The sequence below is a fragment of the Chironomus tepperi genome, unplaced genomic scaffold, assembly GCF_022539635.2.
Source record: "Chironomus tepperi strain 1889 unplaced genomic scaffold, CSIRO-AGI_Ctep_v1 contig_195, whole genome shotgun sequence".
Lineage (NCBI taxonomy): Eukaryota > Metazoa > Arthropoda > Insecta > Diptera > Chironomidae > Chironomus > Chironomus tepperi.
Window position 1 is genome coordinate 29,183 of NW_027226317.1, and position 15,506 is coordinate 44,688.

Consider the following 15,506-nt stretch of genomic DNA (forward strand, 5'->3'; position numbering starts at 1 on the left):
GTAAAACTAGAGTAAAAGAAAAGTAAGGAGACAGCAGAGAAAAGATAGGATTGGCACTGATTTTCCAAACATTCTCACTTCAATAACAATTTTTGATAAAAATTTAACTAAAAATACGAAAAAAATCTGAAATATTTTTGTCATTGCTTATCTTATCAGCTACAATTATTAACAGGATTATTCATAAATCTTATTTAATTAAATTTACAATGATTTGAGACTTTTCTTGCTGAAACTGAATTTAAGCCTTAGATTAGACTTCCTTTTCAAAAAAATACCTTTCATTTGCTTGCATATTAAAAAATTTATTTCAAAATCATCATTTAATATCACATTCAAGTCATTCAAATTTACAATCTTGCTGTCGAGTCAATCCAGTCCAAGAAGAAGTTTGTACGAACTGATCCACTTGGACGTTGAGCATCACCTGAAATTCAATAATAAAACATCAATTCTGAACATTTAGACATTAAGTCATCAACTTACATCCACCAACATTAGCACTAGCACCAAAACTGTGTACAGCAATTTGTACAAATGGCAAATTATTTCCAGCACCTGGATATGGAAGTGTGTAAGGTCCACCCTGAAAATTTACAGTCAATTAATCACCAAATTCTCAATAATAAGCAACAACAAGTCTTACAGAGTCACCAGGGCATGTTCCTCTCTGTCCAACTGTCTGCATACACATCTGATGAGCCACAACAGTGCTGTAGAACTGACGACATTCAGCATTTGTGATAATCAAGTTTGTAACACCTCTAAGGACCGGTGATGTATTACATGTAGCACATGTACGTCCCCATCCAACAATAGAGACCATTTCACCAGCAAACAAGTCATTCCTTAATGTATATGGCAATTGTGGGAAGCGAATTTCTGGCGTTTCAGCAACTGGATTGGTTCTGATCAAGAGAATTGCAATATCATTTTGGAGGGATGGTGGATTGTAGTTTTCATGGAGTCTGTAGTCGGCAAGTGGAATTGTACGACGCTGTTGTGTTGGTTCGACCATGTTGATGTTGTGTGCACCGGCAATAATCATTGCTGATGTTGTTCCTTCAGGACAGTGAGCTGTGGAATGGAATGAGAGGGGAAATTGATGAATTTGATTGATTTATTGAAGATTTTGGGGTTTAGGGGCTGATTGACAGGACTGAATGCTGGAGACAGGACTCTATTAGACTCTATTTGACTCCAGCAGACTCTAGTGGACTCTAGTGGACTGTATTGGACTCTAATGGACTCCAGAGGACTTCAGTGGACTCTAATGGACTCTATTGGACTTTAATAGACTCTAATAGACTCCAGTAGACTCTAGTGGATTCAAATGGACTCTAGAAGACGCCAGTGGACTCTAGCAGACTCCAGTGGACTCTAGTGGACTCCAAAGAACTTCATTGAGCTTCAGTGGACTCCAGTAGACTCCAAATGACCCGTAGAGTCCAACCAACTCTGATTTAAAGCTTGCTTGTTTGATATCTCAAGAACATATCATTAGGAATGCATCCTTAGGGATCTATCCTATAAATCCTAGCATCTTCATCAACCACTTCAATTCTTACCAGCTGTCAAAGCAGCAATTGGACTAATAATTGATCCACCACATCTCCAGCTACTTCCACCAAGAGATGACAATACAAATACAGCATATGGATGTGAGTGTGGCTCTACTTCCCTGGATTATTGATAGAAATAGTTGGAATTTTAAGAATTTTCTGTATGAATTGTGTGAAGGAATAACTTACCATCCACCGATAATTCTGGATGTTGAACGTGGATCAATTTGTCGTGGTCTTAATTCTGGAATTCTGCTTTCCCAAAATCCTGGTCTAAATTGGAGAAATGGGGTTAGTTTATTAATATATTGTGGCATTTCTTAAAGTGACTGATTTTGGTTAGTAAATTGGTATTTTTGTATGGAGTTATAATTGATCTGTACGGCCAGCGAAGTAAGTTGGAAAGCATATTATTTGTCTGTTAGGGATTAACTCATTGTTGATAGGATTCTATGTGACTAGATGTTAATCATGCAATAGAAAATGGAAGAACCAGCTTAAATAGCTATTTGGCAGTGACCAGAGCTTGAAGTCATCTCGGATTTTGTATGAAAAAGTTGACTTGAGTTGACTCGACTTCATACAAAATTCAAGTCAACTTTAAGCTCTGATACAGACCATGGAACTCAACTGATCTCAATAAACAGTGAGTTAAGCAAGTAAGTCTGCAATTCTGTTAAGACTAACGGCAAGAATTAAACACAATCCTAGTCACATAAAATCCCGCCAATTCATCCAAAATTCCTCAAAACTCCCCAAAACCCTCAATCACTTCACTACAATTTCCCCCAAATTTCCTCACCTTTCCTCAACAGTCGCAATACTTGACAGATCAATTGGATCATAAAGATCAGCGGCAACTGCTGATACCAAAGCAAGTAACACAATAAATTTAACTTCCATTTTTTTTGGTCAGTCCTGAAAGTTAAACAAACTAAAACTTACTGATGATTTTGGGGAATGTACGACAGATTTTATTTTAAAATATTTTTAATCTAATGTTATCGACTGCAGACTTAAGAAGTTGAGTTGTGATAAGATTATGAAATCTGTAGGATTTTATTTTAGAATTTGTTATCGAAACTCACGTGAATTTGGGGATTGGTTTGTAGATAAATATCCCGAGAGGTACGTGATGGAGAAATGGATCACAATCTAAGCCCGGAGCAGCATGACTTTGGATCTATGTTAAATTGAATGAGATCCTTTCAGAGGTCAGATTCAAGTCAGTCTGTAGCCGGATTTGGCTCAAGTAGGAATCAAAATTCGGCCATTTATGCTATTTTTGATACACATGGACGGAAGATTGCAACGATTTGCATTTTTCACCGTGTATATGAGTCGAAATTGACCGTTATGGCGCCATCAGAGTAACTTAGTGTCTTATTGTTAATAAGTCCACGTAACAATGCCCTAGCGAACATGTTGTCCTGTTTGGTTGGCTGTAAATCTAATGTCTTACTTACTTACTTCCTTAAAGTTCGTCAAAAGCTGGATTTGTCTCATGACAACTGTCTGCAATGGTCCGTGTCGACTTTGGGCACTGTTTAATCTCATTTTGAAGTTCAATTCTCTAAACACTATCTAAGGCTTGCTGTATAACCATTGCGGATGGTCCAAAGCTTGCTCACTTATTTTACTGGCCGTACAGATCAAGTGTGATCAATGGCCTCCCTCAGGATGGTCCAAATTACTCTCAAATGCTGACAATCAACATTCTGAACCAGATATGATTTATCTTAGTTTAATTTAATTTGTATATAATCTGACCTAGTCTTGATGTCTTTGTTGACAATATCTAGACTTAAAGTAAAATAAAGGATTTATATTAAATTTTTTATCAAAAATTTTCAATTGACTCATTTTTTGCGTCTTTGTCCTATTAAACTCTTTAAGGGAATTCCACAATTTCACAATCTTATCACAATTTTTCTGCTTTATTTGTTTGCAATAAAAGTCTATGCAATTGCAATTGAGTATTTTAGTTAATTTTATAAAGTTTTAGTGTTGACATTGAAATTGAAGTGAAAAAAAAATGAATTTTAAATATTTATTTATTATTTTGTGTGTTGTGTGCAGAATAAGTGCGGATGATTGGGATAATGTTGATTTGTCACTTGTTGGAGATGTTCAGGATAGGTACGAAATTAAAGGACTTTATTCAGTTTTGTGGAATATTGATGAAATTAAGTGCCGGATGTGACAGACTATTAAATAGGATTGATCCTTCCAAATTGAAGTTGTGAAATTGTGCATTATAAGTTAAACATCAAGATACAATTTAAGTGGAATTTGAAACGAAATCCTTCTTAAATTTTTAAACAAGTGTGTAAAAATTATTAATAATATCAATCAAAAAAGTTAAAATTTTGGATATCCTTCAAATAAATAACAAAAAAATTAAAAAATCTTAACATTGATCGTAAAAAGTGTAAAATTCTAATAATTCGATTAGGTTCTAGATCCAATAAATTATTCGTAGTATGTAGCTCTGATCATCTGAGCATCCGATCATTAAGTAGCTAAAATTTGAGTCCGGATGACCAGATATAAACTGAGTATCACACCATGTCAGAGTCACGATGGTGCCAAGATCGTGATACAATTAAAGTTGACTTAAAGTTCTGTTTTAGATGCACATAATCCAGTAATCCTGCATTTGCAGTTAATTCTGAGATTGAAAACTCTCCTTACAGATTTTATCTCAAATGATAAGACTATAGAATAATCTGTCATGTGTGAACCGGTTTAGTGACAGATTAAAGTCATTGTTACTCCAGTTCTATCGGTACAAATAAAGAACAACACATTAAGCTTGTTTAAAGAAAAAAACCAATTGATACCAAAATCAGCTTGTGTCGATAATAAATCACAAAGGGAAAATTACAATTTTATTACGATGTTTTTCATTTTGCAGGCCTGGCTTTTGGGATGATAAAGCACCTGAATTAATACCTCTTCAAGTTGACCCTCGGTTAAGGTCTTCTCGGATTGTTGGAGGCTGGTAAGTTTCATTTGTATTTAAAATAAAGTTTAACCAAAATTCAGGTCTGAAGATAAGAAATGCAGGCATGAAACCTTGGACAAACTGTATGATATTGCCGAAAACTGCCGGTCTGCGACCCTAAAATGCAGGAACTGCAGATCTGCAGTTCATGTACTGAATTATAATTTAAAATCTTCAAATTATTGTTGAAAATTCAATTATTTTAGGGAAGTTAAGCCTCATTCTCATCCTTATGTTGTATTTATGCTTTCAACAAATGGTCCAAGCACTTGGAGATGCTCTGGGTCAATAATCAGTCCAACAGCTATATTAACTGCAGGTAAGTTGAAGAGTATCCGTGTTATTAAGCTTGTGTTTCAGTATACAAGCTACTCCAGACCTAGTAAGCATGTATTAGACACTTTATGGAATCAAGAAGTGGTTAAGACATTAGTGAGGTTCTCCGACGTCGGTCGGATCCGGATTAAGACCAAGGCTTCCCGGATAGACTTTAAAATATAGTCTACTGCGGGTACACTATCCGGGAAGTCTCGGTCTCGGCACCAGAAGCCCTTAGTCCATCCCCGACCAACTTAAATGCAGAAAACAATTAAAACCAATCCATAATATTCACAGCACAATGTCCAGACGGATCAACAAGTACCCTTGTCATATCTGGTGTCCATAATGTCAACACAATTGAGGAAACACAACAAAGACGTCGAGTATCAAGTTACGATTATAAAATCCATGAAAATTACAACCCACAAAATTTCCACAATGACATTGCAATTCTATTAATCCGAAGCTATCCATTTACGGAAACTCGTGAGGTTGCATTCGTTCAGCTACCTTATGGCTATAAAAATGAACTTTTTATTGGTAAAATGGTGTCAATTGTAAGTCCAAAAATGCCAATTTTTACCTAGAATTAATTTATGTCCAAATTTTTTTGTAGGTCGGATGGGGTCGAACCTGCACATTATGTCAAACATCTTCGGTGTTGAGAGGATCTGAAAATTATGTTATCGCAAATGAAGCATGTCTGCCTTATCACAATTCATTTGTTGATCATCAGATGTGTATTAGGACAGAAGGTGCACGTGGTGCTTGCTTTGGAGATTCGGTGAGTTGAATTTGGGGTTGTGGGGATGGGTTTTGGGTGGATGGAAATGTGTAAGAGCTAATGGAACGTTATGGCAAGTTGATGTCTATTTCTAACGTATTTCGTTAGTCGTGCTCACTAAAATTCACTCGGATCAGCTTTGGTCCACTCGGATCAGCTTGTATCCACTCGGATCAGCTCGGATCTACTCGGATCTGCTCGGATATACTCGGTTTAGCTCGGATATCAGCTTTCTTCTCATCCACTTTAAACTATTAATTCACAAATTTAAGCCTATAGCATAATAAACATTAAATTTTCTAGGGAGGACCATACACATTGTCAAGATCAGGACCATCTGATCATCAAGTAGTAACTCAAATTGGCATCCATAGCTTCATTGCTACTGGAGGATGTAAGAATCCTTAATTAATTTTCATTTTAACTACTTTTTAAATAAACTAATCCTCAATTTCAGGTGAAGCTGATCGTCCAAGTGGATCTATTCGATTAACATACTTCCTTGACTGGATTGACAGCAAACTTAAGTTGTAAAGTGTTAAAAATTGATTAATTGTAGAATATGTTGTAAGTTTTAGCTGTAATGAACAGTAAGGAGTAATAAAAGTGCTTAATTTTGTGGATTTTACTGTAAAATTTGATTTATTTTGTACAATTTTTTATTGGAATTTTTCGGTATAATTTTGGGCATATTTTGTGAATTTGGGGTACATCTAGGGACAGTTTGTTTATTAGGTAATGTAAGAAATTTTCATTTTGAAGCCAATTTACCCATTTTTCTCTCTCTCATGACAAGTCCCTTACCACATGTCAAGTCCCTCGTCCATGAAAAGTCCATGGTCCATGTCAAGTCCCTTGCTCAACACTGTTCTAAGACTATTGCATAATAAGTACACGTCCCCCTATATGTCCTCCATATTCATCATACGTACATCCTTGATTTGACCCCAAACCCCTAGACTTAACCCCTATAACCTCCTTAAATTCGATCCCTTCTTACTTATTTATGTGGATCAGGTCTATAAGTCATCAAATTATTAATCCTCTCACTCAGCTCCTCAACAATGCTCTCCAATTCACAAACTCTATCATAAATGTTTCCATCGCTACAACTTCCAGGTGGCGGTGTTGGAAGTGGTGTTGTTGGAATCTGCATAGCTGCATAACTATCCAAACATCTTTGTAGTGCAACTGTCAAATTTGCCTTTGGTAAGTCATAGAAAAATCCACTGACGCAAATATTTGACGACATGTAGAGGTTCCTTACGGCTGTATTGTCAATAAATGCAGGACTTAGTGCCAATATCATGTTGTAATTTAAAGAAATAGTTTCAAGCACTGGATGGGAGCTGAACACATCAGTTTGAATGATTTGAATGAAATTTTGATTAATTTGAAGACTTTGAAGGTGGACCAAAGGTCTGAAGATTCCATCCGGCAGTTCCATCAAGTAGTTATCGTCCAAAATTAAGAATCTCAAAAATCGATTATTTTCAAATGCATTCGGCGCCAAATCTGTGATTTTATTGTTGGACAGATTCAAAGTAGTCAGCACTGTGCAGCTTCTCAAGGCATTCGGTCCGACATATCCAATAAAACTATTCATAATACCCAAATAATCAGCAAATCGGAAGGAATTGCATAAAATTGATGGAATATTTGTTGTTGTTGTTGTATTTATGGACATGATTCTACGGACGTCCATGCTGATTTTTCCAGGTAGATGCTCACCTTCAATGGCTGTAAAATTGTCAATTCCGTTAGGATTGAAGGCATTAAGCACGCACGTGTAGCCTGATGTCTGATTTTGGTATGTGCAATTTACACTTGGTTCTGTTTGGGTGTAAGCATGCCCAGCAAGCACTGCTGACATGAAAATTGAGAATAGCAGCTTCATTTTTTCACAAAAGTCACTGAACACGCTTGAATTGGAACTGATAAAGCTGCTCAAAAATCCAGCAGTTTTTATTTTGAAAAATTATCAAATAAAATTCGGCAAATTCCGATAAGAACTATCGCATAGTGTGGCTTGATAAGGTGGATTTAAGTGATTTTGATAAGTTTCGTGAGTAATTCGTGACTCTTAAGAATTTTATCAACAACTTGACTACTTCCGAAATGGTTGTTTATTACAAAATGTATTGAAATTGGCTTGGGGTATGTGATATAAGAGCTATTTATGGATGGAATTTGAATTAATTGGTGTGATTTGATGTGGATTGCTACTTACTACTTACTGAGATAGCTGTACAGATCAACTGTGATCCATGGCCTTCTTCAGATGACGCCTGAAGCTGGCTCGATCGCTGGTTTTCCTTCTGTCAGTTGATGTAGTAATTAGTAAGGATTCAGGAGACCTTCAAGCGGTGATGGACAACCTTTTACTTATCGAGGAACACCTAAGAGGTCAGCCTCGAAACAAACCGCATACAGTATAGGGTTCATGACATTTCCAAAAATATTCAACGGCACACAGATTGCCCACCATTGTTTTAAAATCATAGGACTTTGAGATCGAAGCTAGGACCGAAACCCAGACAGAGACCGAGATGAGCTCTGAATTTACATAATAATCATTCTGATTGCAAAAATCGGCAAAAATCGGCAAAAATCGGTTAATCGATGCAAAATGCATCAGCAGATTGAAGTGTCTCTGAGGTAAGTTGCATCCTTTGTTGAAGCTGATGTGGGAAATACTCGATTGCAATTTTACTTTCTCGGGAAATCCTGGGAAATTTCCGTCCCGGTCCCGTCCCGAGTCCCGAAAATATTCCAGGTCTAGGACTTTGGGAAAGCATAATTGTAATTAATACCATCTTTAGCCTGATTTGACAAGGTGTTTCAGATAGCCTTTCACTCTATCCTTTAGTGTACTTATCAATGCACATAGCTCGATTGCCAGCAGTGTATTCAGCAATATCAGGGAATACCACGAGAAAGCATATACTTGTCAATTGATTAGCTTCGGAGTCAGACTTCGACTTCCCCAATTCTACTTGGCTCTGGCATGATAGAACCAGAATCAATCGAATACATCAAGTCAGAGTCAAGCTAGCCTATGGTCAGATATTTGATCGACTATCTAATTTGTGCTATTTGGGTCAATGAATGTGGTTTTATGTATAATTTGGAATCAAGGATACATGCTCAATTAAGAAAAATTTGGAGCCATTTGTGTCTTCATCGACAATAATGACTAGAAGATATTAGAGCAATTATTCTGATGTACATCCCAGTTCAACGCCTTTGAATTGTAATTGCAGTTTACTTGACAATTTTATACGTACCAGCACATCTGGTATGAAAGCTTCTTAATTGCTTCCTCTAAACTATTACAAAATAATTTATTGTGCATTGTCAAGTTCATGCAGCTTTTAATTTACAGCTATAATAAACTTAATTAATGTTCGGATTTCAAATGAAATTTTACTAAAATTACATATAAAATGCTTGAAGTTTCATGTCAACTTCAGTTTAGTTTGATTCATTTCTGAGTCAGTTCCTTCAATTTTATTATTAATCAGTTCCAATTCATTCCAAAACAGTTCCAATTTATTTACTCCAAAAAAATGTTAAAATTCATCCAAATCATTCAAATGTCACTAATAATCATGGCTGTAAATTCCAAAAACATTAAAAATGAGAGAATTTTTGGCGGAACTGCAGCTAAAGACGGCCAATTTCCACACATGGTTGACTTGTCTGTTTATTATCATGGAAAGTTCTATCATATTTGCGGCGGTGCTCTTATTCATTCAAATTGGATCATTACTGCTGGACATTGTGCTTATTATGTTCGGGAATTGTGAGTAAAATTGGATATAAAATGTCAAATTTGATTCCAGGGCTTGATGTTGACTCTGATTTTGTATGGAGTCAAATTGACTTGAATGGGCAATTCCATACAAAATTCAAGTCCACTTCCAGCACTGCCTGATTCTAAATTCCAATTAATTACAGAAATTTGGAGCTTAACGTGACTCTTGGCGTTACTGACATTACAAATGGTCCCCATAAATGGTCGGAATTAGTTTCTAATGATGACATTGTGATTCATGAAAATTACACTGATGATGGAAATACGGCTGTTAATGATTTAGCATTGATTAGAGTTAATAAGACTATATTTTATAGTGGTGAGTAATAAATTGTGACAAATTTGATGAGTTTATGGATGGTGGCACTTAACAGTCGTTAGAGTAGCACGTCGTCATCGAGTGAGTAGCATAAAGTTGTGAGGGAACATTCGTAAATTACGGAACGCTTAAATGGCTTTTTTAAGGCTTCTCTTTCCCGTTTGCCTCACCATAATGCTTTCTAAGCAACTTCCTTCTTCCCATGAGAGTTACGTAGTTTTTAAACGTTTCCTCAAGCTGGTTTCTGGGCATACACCTACTCCTTCATCTACTCCTAAACCTATCCTTACTCAAAGTGTACTTCTTTACCTACCCGTGATTCAAAGATGCACTTAAGGTTATACAGCATGTCTAGACATTGATGTAAGTGTATACCATGATACCGACCCTTGAAGGTGTCTTAAAGACGTCATAATTGCTGTTTGCAGCATATACGACTTCAAATAATGAAACTAACTAAATCCCTAAACTTACCAATAAAATCTATAATTTCAGCAAACATCCTTCCAATTCGTCTACCATCCGAATCAGACATCAAGTCATTTGACGGTCAAACAGGAATTTTGAGTGGCTGGGGATTCAACATGAATCGAAACAAGTCGGAACCAAATATTTTACAATATATTGAAGAGAAGATTTTAACAAATGATGAATGTTCAGCACAAAATGTTAATTATCCAGCTATTGTTGACAGTGAAATTTGTATTTCGTCTAATAATGGGAAGACAGCGTGTCCAGGTGACTCAGGATCTCCACTTGTGGTTCGAAATGATAAACTTGGTGACATTTTGGTTGGAATTGCAAGTTATGTTGACATTGGCAAAGTTTGCAACAGTGAAAATAATGGACCTGTTGTTTTTATGAGAGTTTCGCATTTCATGGACTGGATTCAGGAGACGACTGGATTGAAGTTTTCTTAAGGAACAATTTCTACATGATGGCAATCGATGGGTTTGATGAAATTATGAAGAATTGTATTTAAAGTGCTGTATTTGAGCTATGCCTAATTTGTAATGCTACACTAATAAAACAAAAATGAAAAAAAAAAATGTAATAAAGTTATCAATCCATTCGTCCTTCCGCGTCCCTACTTCCATGGCTATGACCTTGTTAAAAAGTGAGTCATTTTTAGGTGTTTCCCAAACAGCTAAATAACTTAATCATTTGAGAGACTTATTTTGTTGAAAATACGACGTAAATTGAATCAAATTAATCAAAGTTTCAAAAAAAATTAACCAAATTACATTAAAACCTCATTAGTACTTACTTGATTTAATAGTCGATACCCAAAAATTCTATAAATATTCGTTTCTAAATTTATTACAGTTTAATCGTAAAATTGTACTGCAAAATGAAAACTGTAAGTTGAATTTTGGTGCTGTACTGTCTAAATTAAGAATTTCGGTTCTAATTCCATCAATTTAATCAGTATTGGCATGACTCCTCCCAAGAAAGAGTGGAGTCGGAATCCATGAGTTCCGAACTTTTTGGATTTTTTCATTCCATACTCCCAAAGTCCTGCCTACTCAGTAATTTACCACAAATATACCTAATTCAATCCTTAATTCCTTCAGAAAATTCTACCATCAATCATCATTTTCCTCATGGCTCTAAACCTCTCATCATGCACCTGGGAATGGAGTTTTCTTGGCTTTTTGGATCCACTATCAATCCTATCATCATCATCCTCAAATCCCTCAAGATACAACCGATACATTGACCGATACAACAACGGACAAGGCTACTACAATGGCAGATACAACAGCAATAACTATTATCGACGAAATGGACAAAGTTATGGATTGAATTTTTTCAATTTTGCAACTGCCAATAACAGATATAATAATAGGTATAATGGAAGATTGGGAAATGGATATAGGAAGCGATATTCATCTGAGGATTATTATGGAAATTACTATTATGATCCAGTAAGACGACCAAGCTATAGCTTTTATTATTATGGTTAAATAAAGTTTGTTGAGTTTTTTGGGGATTTTGCTTCGTGTTTTATTCGTTGCTGTCCGACTTACTGGTGTCCGAATCGTTTGTGTCCGACTTCTTCGTGTCTGACTCGTTCGTGTCCGAATCGTTGGTGGCTTGACTTGTTGGTGTCCGATTCATTGGTGTCCGATTCATTGGTGTCCGACTTGTTATTGTCCGACTCGTTAGTTTCCGACTCATTGGTGTCCGACTCTTTAGCTGTCCGACTCGTTGGTGTCCGAATTCTTCGTGTCCGAATAGTTTTTGTCCGACTCTTTGGTGTCCGACTCGTTGATGTCCGAATCTTTGGTGTACGACTTCTTCGTGTCCGACTTGTTGGTATCCGACTCGTAATTGTTCGACTAGTTGATGTCCGACTCGTTCGTGCTCGACTCGTTCGTGTCCGACTCATTAGTGTCCGACTCGTTGGTGTCCGACTCATTGGTGTCCGACTATTTAGTTGTCCGACTCGTTGGTGTCCGACTCATTCGTGTCCGACTCATTTGTGTCCGATTCTTTGGTGTCCGACTCTTTGGTATCCGACTCATTGGTGTCCGATTTATTGATGTCCGACTCGTTAGTGGCCGACTCGTTAGTGTTCGTGTACCAGTCCACTGCACGTCTAGCGCACCACATCAGACAACCTCAACCTCAAATAAATCAATAAAAAGTCACAGGTTAAACAGAAAGAAAATTTGTTGTCTATTTTGTCTGAAATTTCCCGAGAGTTTATTTATAATCGTCCCAACACGACACGACGATTGTTTTCATTTTCACCATCACGACGAAGTGTCTCAATGTCAAGGCATATATACTCACAGATTCATATTTCATGAGATGAAAATTTTTTCTCATTTTAAATGAGAAATATGCTGTATATCACTAGAAAAAGTTGAAGAAATTGAGTACAAAAAAAAGTCTATTTTCAGTTAATCTCAAAAATTTTTCGAATTCACTCGCAAATTTTGATAGTTTTTAAATTAAATTTAAAGTATGGGATTTGAAATGTTTGAAAATAAGGTCGAAAAATATGGAAAAAATGTTGGATTAATTCATGTGTCAATTAGTTCGGTGCTTACAATTGTGTTTTTAATCAGCATACCACTTCATATAGCTTTTAATTATGATGACCTGAATATATGGGATGAAATTTTGACCGTAGGTAATAAATCAATCTTATGGGCGATGAACTTGAAATTAGAATTAAAATATGAAGTAGAATTAAATATGTTGGCATGTAAAATGAGTGAATTTATGCGAATATCGAATGTGGATTCAATAGTTATTGAAGTGTAGTGCATTATTGATGGTCGAGAGTTGCTCGTTTAGCTTAGTAGTGTGTAAAGAGCCAATAGCGCTCAGGAATCGGCTCCCATCTTTCCATAGTCCCATTCACCCTTCATGGAGCAACAACGATTTATTTTTTGCTAGAATTATTAAACAAAATTATGATGAAATTCAAAAAGAATTGTGGAAGAAAAGAAGGAAAAGCATGACGAAAATGTACAAACAAAAATAGCGGGATTTTGATTATTTTCGGAAAAAATGCTCCTCTAAAATTTTAGGGGTTTATTGAAGTCTCGGATTGGAACTCCGAGAATTCTCGGACTCGAAGACTCGGATGACCAAGAATGGGAACGATACCGAGACCGAGACCGAGACCAAGTCTAACACATACAGAAACCGAGACTCCAATCGAAGTCTCTGTTTCGGTTTTGAGAACACTAACTACTAACTTATCAATTTTTGTATTCATTTCATTAAATATTTGTCTAACTGAATCTTTTTCTTTTCAGTTCTTCTTATTTTAGAGATATTCATATCATTGTTTTATGTGATTTTTTCATGTCAGTTCCTGAGAGCGATTCGAGAGGTGAGTGTAATTTAATAACTCGAGCAACGTTAATGATAAAGGTTCCGCCAAAGAACCCAAAGTTTCCTCCAAGCCTCCAATATCAACACTAAATTGACACCTATTTTTAGCGTCAATATGTGTCGAAAATTTTTACGTTATCAAAAATTTGAATATTTTACATATCAATACATATCAAATTAATCCGTTATTGTAGAATTTGAATTGAGTAATTCGAGGGAAAATTAGGACATTGACTCTGGATTATCAGAGAATTTTTCGTATAGAGTAAAGATCGTGTGTAAGCGTTTCTTATTTATTTAATTTATTTTAATTTAATTTATTTTTTAAACCAATTTACGGATACGCAAAAAAGTAAGATAGATTTGGTGAGAAATAAAAGGTAGAAGATCAAATTGATTAATTTAATTTTTTGGTGTTAGGTTAATGAGCCTAGTAGACCTATCGGATCTAACAAATGACTGACTTAGGCAGAACTAAGTCTTTTTGGCCTCAACAATAATTGAGGAATTGATTAATAGCCGGTTTATATTAAGACAGACAGATTAAGGAGGTGGAAATATTGGATCAAGATTGATCGGGATAATTTGGCACATCCAGTACAAGTTTGAGGTTTAAGGAAGAAATCTTTGCTAGTTTTATTCAGTTTTGGTCAATTACAGGCTCTACAACTGAATTATCCGTAAGTTCGTTATATTTTATTTCAGCAGTGATTAGTGAAGAAATTATTTTTATAAAATTAAAATTAAATCCAGGCTGAAATAAATCAGCACTCGATAAATTTAACAATATGGATACTAAATGTCGCAGAAAATATACATATCAAGTTGTGTATATTATCCCAAATAGGACAAATCGGTTCCATTGATCCGAAATTCGACACCAGATCAGCGTGACTCTGATTTAGTGCTAGATTAAGTCTTTAAATCTATACCCATCCCAGAGACATGTCGGCTTGGTGCCGAATTTCAGATCTATTAGCCAAATTGTGGCATTTGGATATTATTCGTGCTCTTCGTCCAATTAAAAACTGACGTAGTAATTCCTAAAATCACAAAAAGATAGGGATCGTCCAAAACCAGTATATTACCCAAATAGAAATGGATGTAATTAGTGGACTGTATGTCAAGGAATAAACTTGACATATCATGGCAAATTCCCCAATTATCAAGTTTATTCCTAGATATGATTTCGACTAATCCCTTCTTATTCATTTCGGGTTATTTGCTGTTTTTGGGCTAATCCCATAAAATCACAATCTTAGCAAATCCTACAACAATATCAAACTCCTGATTGTTCTAAAATATTTTAAATCCCTAAATTCTTCCCTTTTTCATTTTAGAGAGAACCTAAATTGGCAAAAATCTTCATAGCCGTCTTATGTGTCGTATCCATAAACTACTTTATCGCATTCGTCTACATCCCGGACGAGAGAATGAATGTGACAATTATTCAATCAAATGACCTGAAATTAAGCATAATTGCCATTGCTGTTTCGCTCCTATGCTTCCAAATCTTTAGCGTTGTTATTGCTTATTTGGTATACGAAGGACTTCACAGGGAATCAATGGATGAAACTCAGAGTACAGTGTAGTGACGAAATTAATGTGAATTTTTGAAAACGATGAAACGATTTTGATTTTAAACGACGAATTGAAAGACATTAAGGAGGAAGTTGGGATATTTTGAAGGATATTCTAATTTGCTCATATGCAGCACATGACAAATTAAACTGATAAATTATGAAAATTCAACCAAAAAATGTAAGAAATTAATGAAATAAAAAAAAACAAGATTTTACTTAATATTCAACAAATATTATTTATTATAGGGGCAGTTTAGG

General features: G+C 35.6%; 4 protein-coding genes and 1 long non-coding RNA gene across 5 annotated transcripts; 3 read left to right on the plus strand and 2 right to left on the minus strand.

Moving 5' to 3' along the window:
- Positions 1 to 279: 279 nt before the first annotated feature.
- On the minus strand, positions 280 to 2,525 carry LOC139089700 (brachyurin-like). The gene is made up of 6 exons (XM_070639293.1): positions 2,365 to 2,525; positions 1,752 to 1,835; positions 1,569 to 1,681; positions 647 to 1,077; positions 487 to 586; positions 280 to 427 (listed from the first exon to the last, which is right to left on the minus strand). Exons 1-6 carry the CDS (start codon positions 2,463 to 2,465, stop codon positions 351 to 353), a joined length of 906 nt encoding a protein of 301 aa, XP_070495394.1. The 5' UTR covers positions 2,466 to 2,525; the 3' UTR covers positions 280 to 350.
- A 1,041-nt stretch (positions 2,526 to 3,566) lies between these two features.
- Positions 3,567 to 6,304, plus strand: LOC139089701 (brachyurin-like). The gene is made up of 7 exons (XM_070639294.1): positions 3,567 to 3,701; positions 4,480 to 4,566; positions 4,776 to 4,888; positions 5,185 to 5,447; positions 5,507 to 5,674; positions 5,978 to 6,068; positions 6,132 to 6,304. The coding sequence occupies exons 1-7, from the start codon at positions 3,598 to 3,600 to the stop codon at positions 6,206 to 6,208; spliced, it is 903 nt and encodes a 300-aa protein (XP_070495395.1). The 5' UTR covers positions 3,567 to 3,597; the 3' UTR covers positions 6,209 to 6,304.
- A 370-nt stretch (positions 6,305 to 6,674) lies between these two features.
- LOC139089716 (chondroadherin-like) lies at positions 6,675 to 7,361 on the minus strand. Its single transcript, XM_070639314.1, has one exon. It carries the CDS (start codon positions 7,359 to 7,361, stop codon positions 6,675 to 6,677), a length of 687 nt encoding a protein of 228 aa, XP_070495415.1.
- Positions 7,362 to 9,285: 1,924 nt separating this feature from the next.
- On the plus strand, positions 9,286 to 10,730 carry LOC139089717 (collagenase-like). Its single transcript, XM_070639316.1, has 3 exons — positions 9,286 to 9,479; positions 9,635 to 9,807; positions 10,306 to 10,730. Exons 1-3 carry the CDS (start codon positions 9,286 to 9,288, stop codon positions 10,728 to 10,730), a joined length of 792 nt encoding a protein of 263 aa, XP_070495417.1.
- Positions 10,731 to 12,736: 2,006 nt separating this feature from the next.
- Positions 12,737 to 15,468, plus strand: LOC139089709 (uncharacterized). Its single transcript, XR_011544324.1, has 3 exons — positions 12,737 to 12,952; positions 13,587 to 13,663; positions 15,006 to 15,468. It is a non-coding gene; the product is annotated as an uncharacterized lncRNA (long non-coding RNA).
- The last annotated feature ends 38 nt before the right edge of the window (positions 15,469 to 15,506 follow it).

What these genes read in the sequence shown, in the direction of transcription:
- LOC139089716 (XM_070639314.1), bottom strand. Translation starts at nt 7,361, where the DNA reads ATGTCCATAAATACAACAACAACAACAAATATTCCATCAATTTTATGC.
- LOC139089717 (XM_070639316.1), top strand. Translation starts at nt 9,286, where the DNA reads ATGGCTGTAAATTCCAAAAACATTAAAAATGAGAGAATTTTTGGCGGA. An exon ending in GCTTATTATGTTCGGGAATT is followed by an intron (nt 9,480 to 9,634) that starts GTGAGTAAAATT and finishes AATTAATTACAG; the next exon opens with AAATTTGGAGCTTAACGTGA. An exon ending in TAATAAGACTATATTTTATA is followed by an intron (nt 9,808 to 10,305) that starts GTGGTGAGTAAT and finishes CTATAATTTCAG; the next exon opens with CAAACATCCTTCCAATTCGT.
- LOC139089701 (XM_070639294.1), top strand. Translation starts at nt 3,598, where the DNA reads ATGAATTTTAAATATTTATTTATTATTTTGTGTGTTGTGTGCAGAATA. An exon ending in TCTCGGATTGTTGGAGGCTG is followed by an intron (nt 4,567 to 4,775) that starts GTAAGTTTCATT and finishes CAATTATTTTAG; the next exon opens with GGAAGTTAAGCCTCATTCTC. An exon ending in GTGCTTGCTTTGGAGATTCG is followed by an intron (nt 5,675 to 5,977) that starts GTGAGTTGAATT and finishes TAAATTTTCTAG; the next exon opens with GGAGGACCATACACATTGTC.
- LOC139089700 (XM_070639293.1), bottom strand. Translation starts at nt 2,465, where the DNA reads ATGGAAGTTAAATTTATTGTGTTACTTGCTTTGGTATCAGCAGTTGCC. An exon ending in TCCAGAATTATCGGTGGATG is followed by an intron (nt 1,682 to 1,751) that starts GTAAGTTATTCC and finishes TCAATAATCCAG; the next exon opens with GGAAGTAGAGCCACACTCAC. An exon ending in TAGTGCTAATGTTGGTGGAT is followed by an intron (nt 428 to 486) that starts GTAAGTTGATGA and finishes ATTGAATTTCAG; the next exon opens with GTGATGCTCAACGTCCAAGT.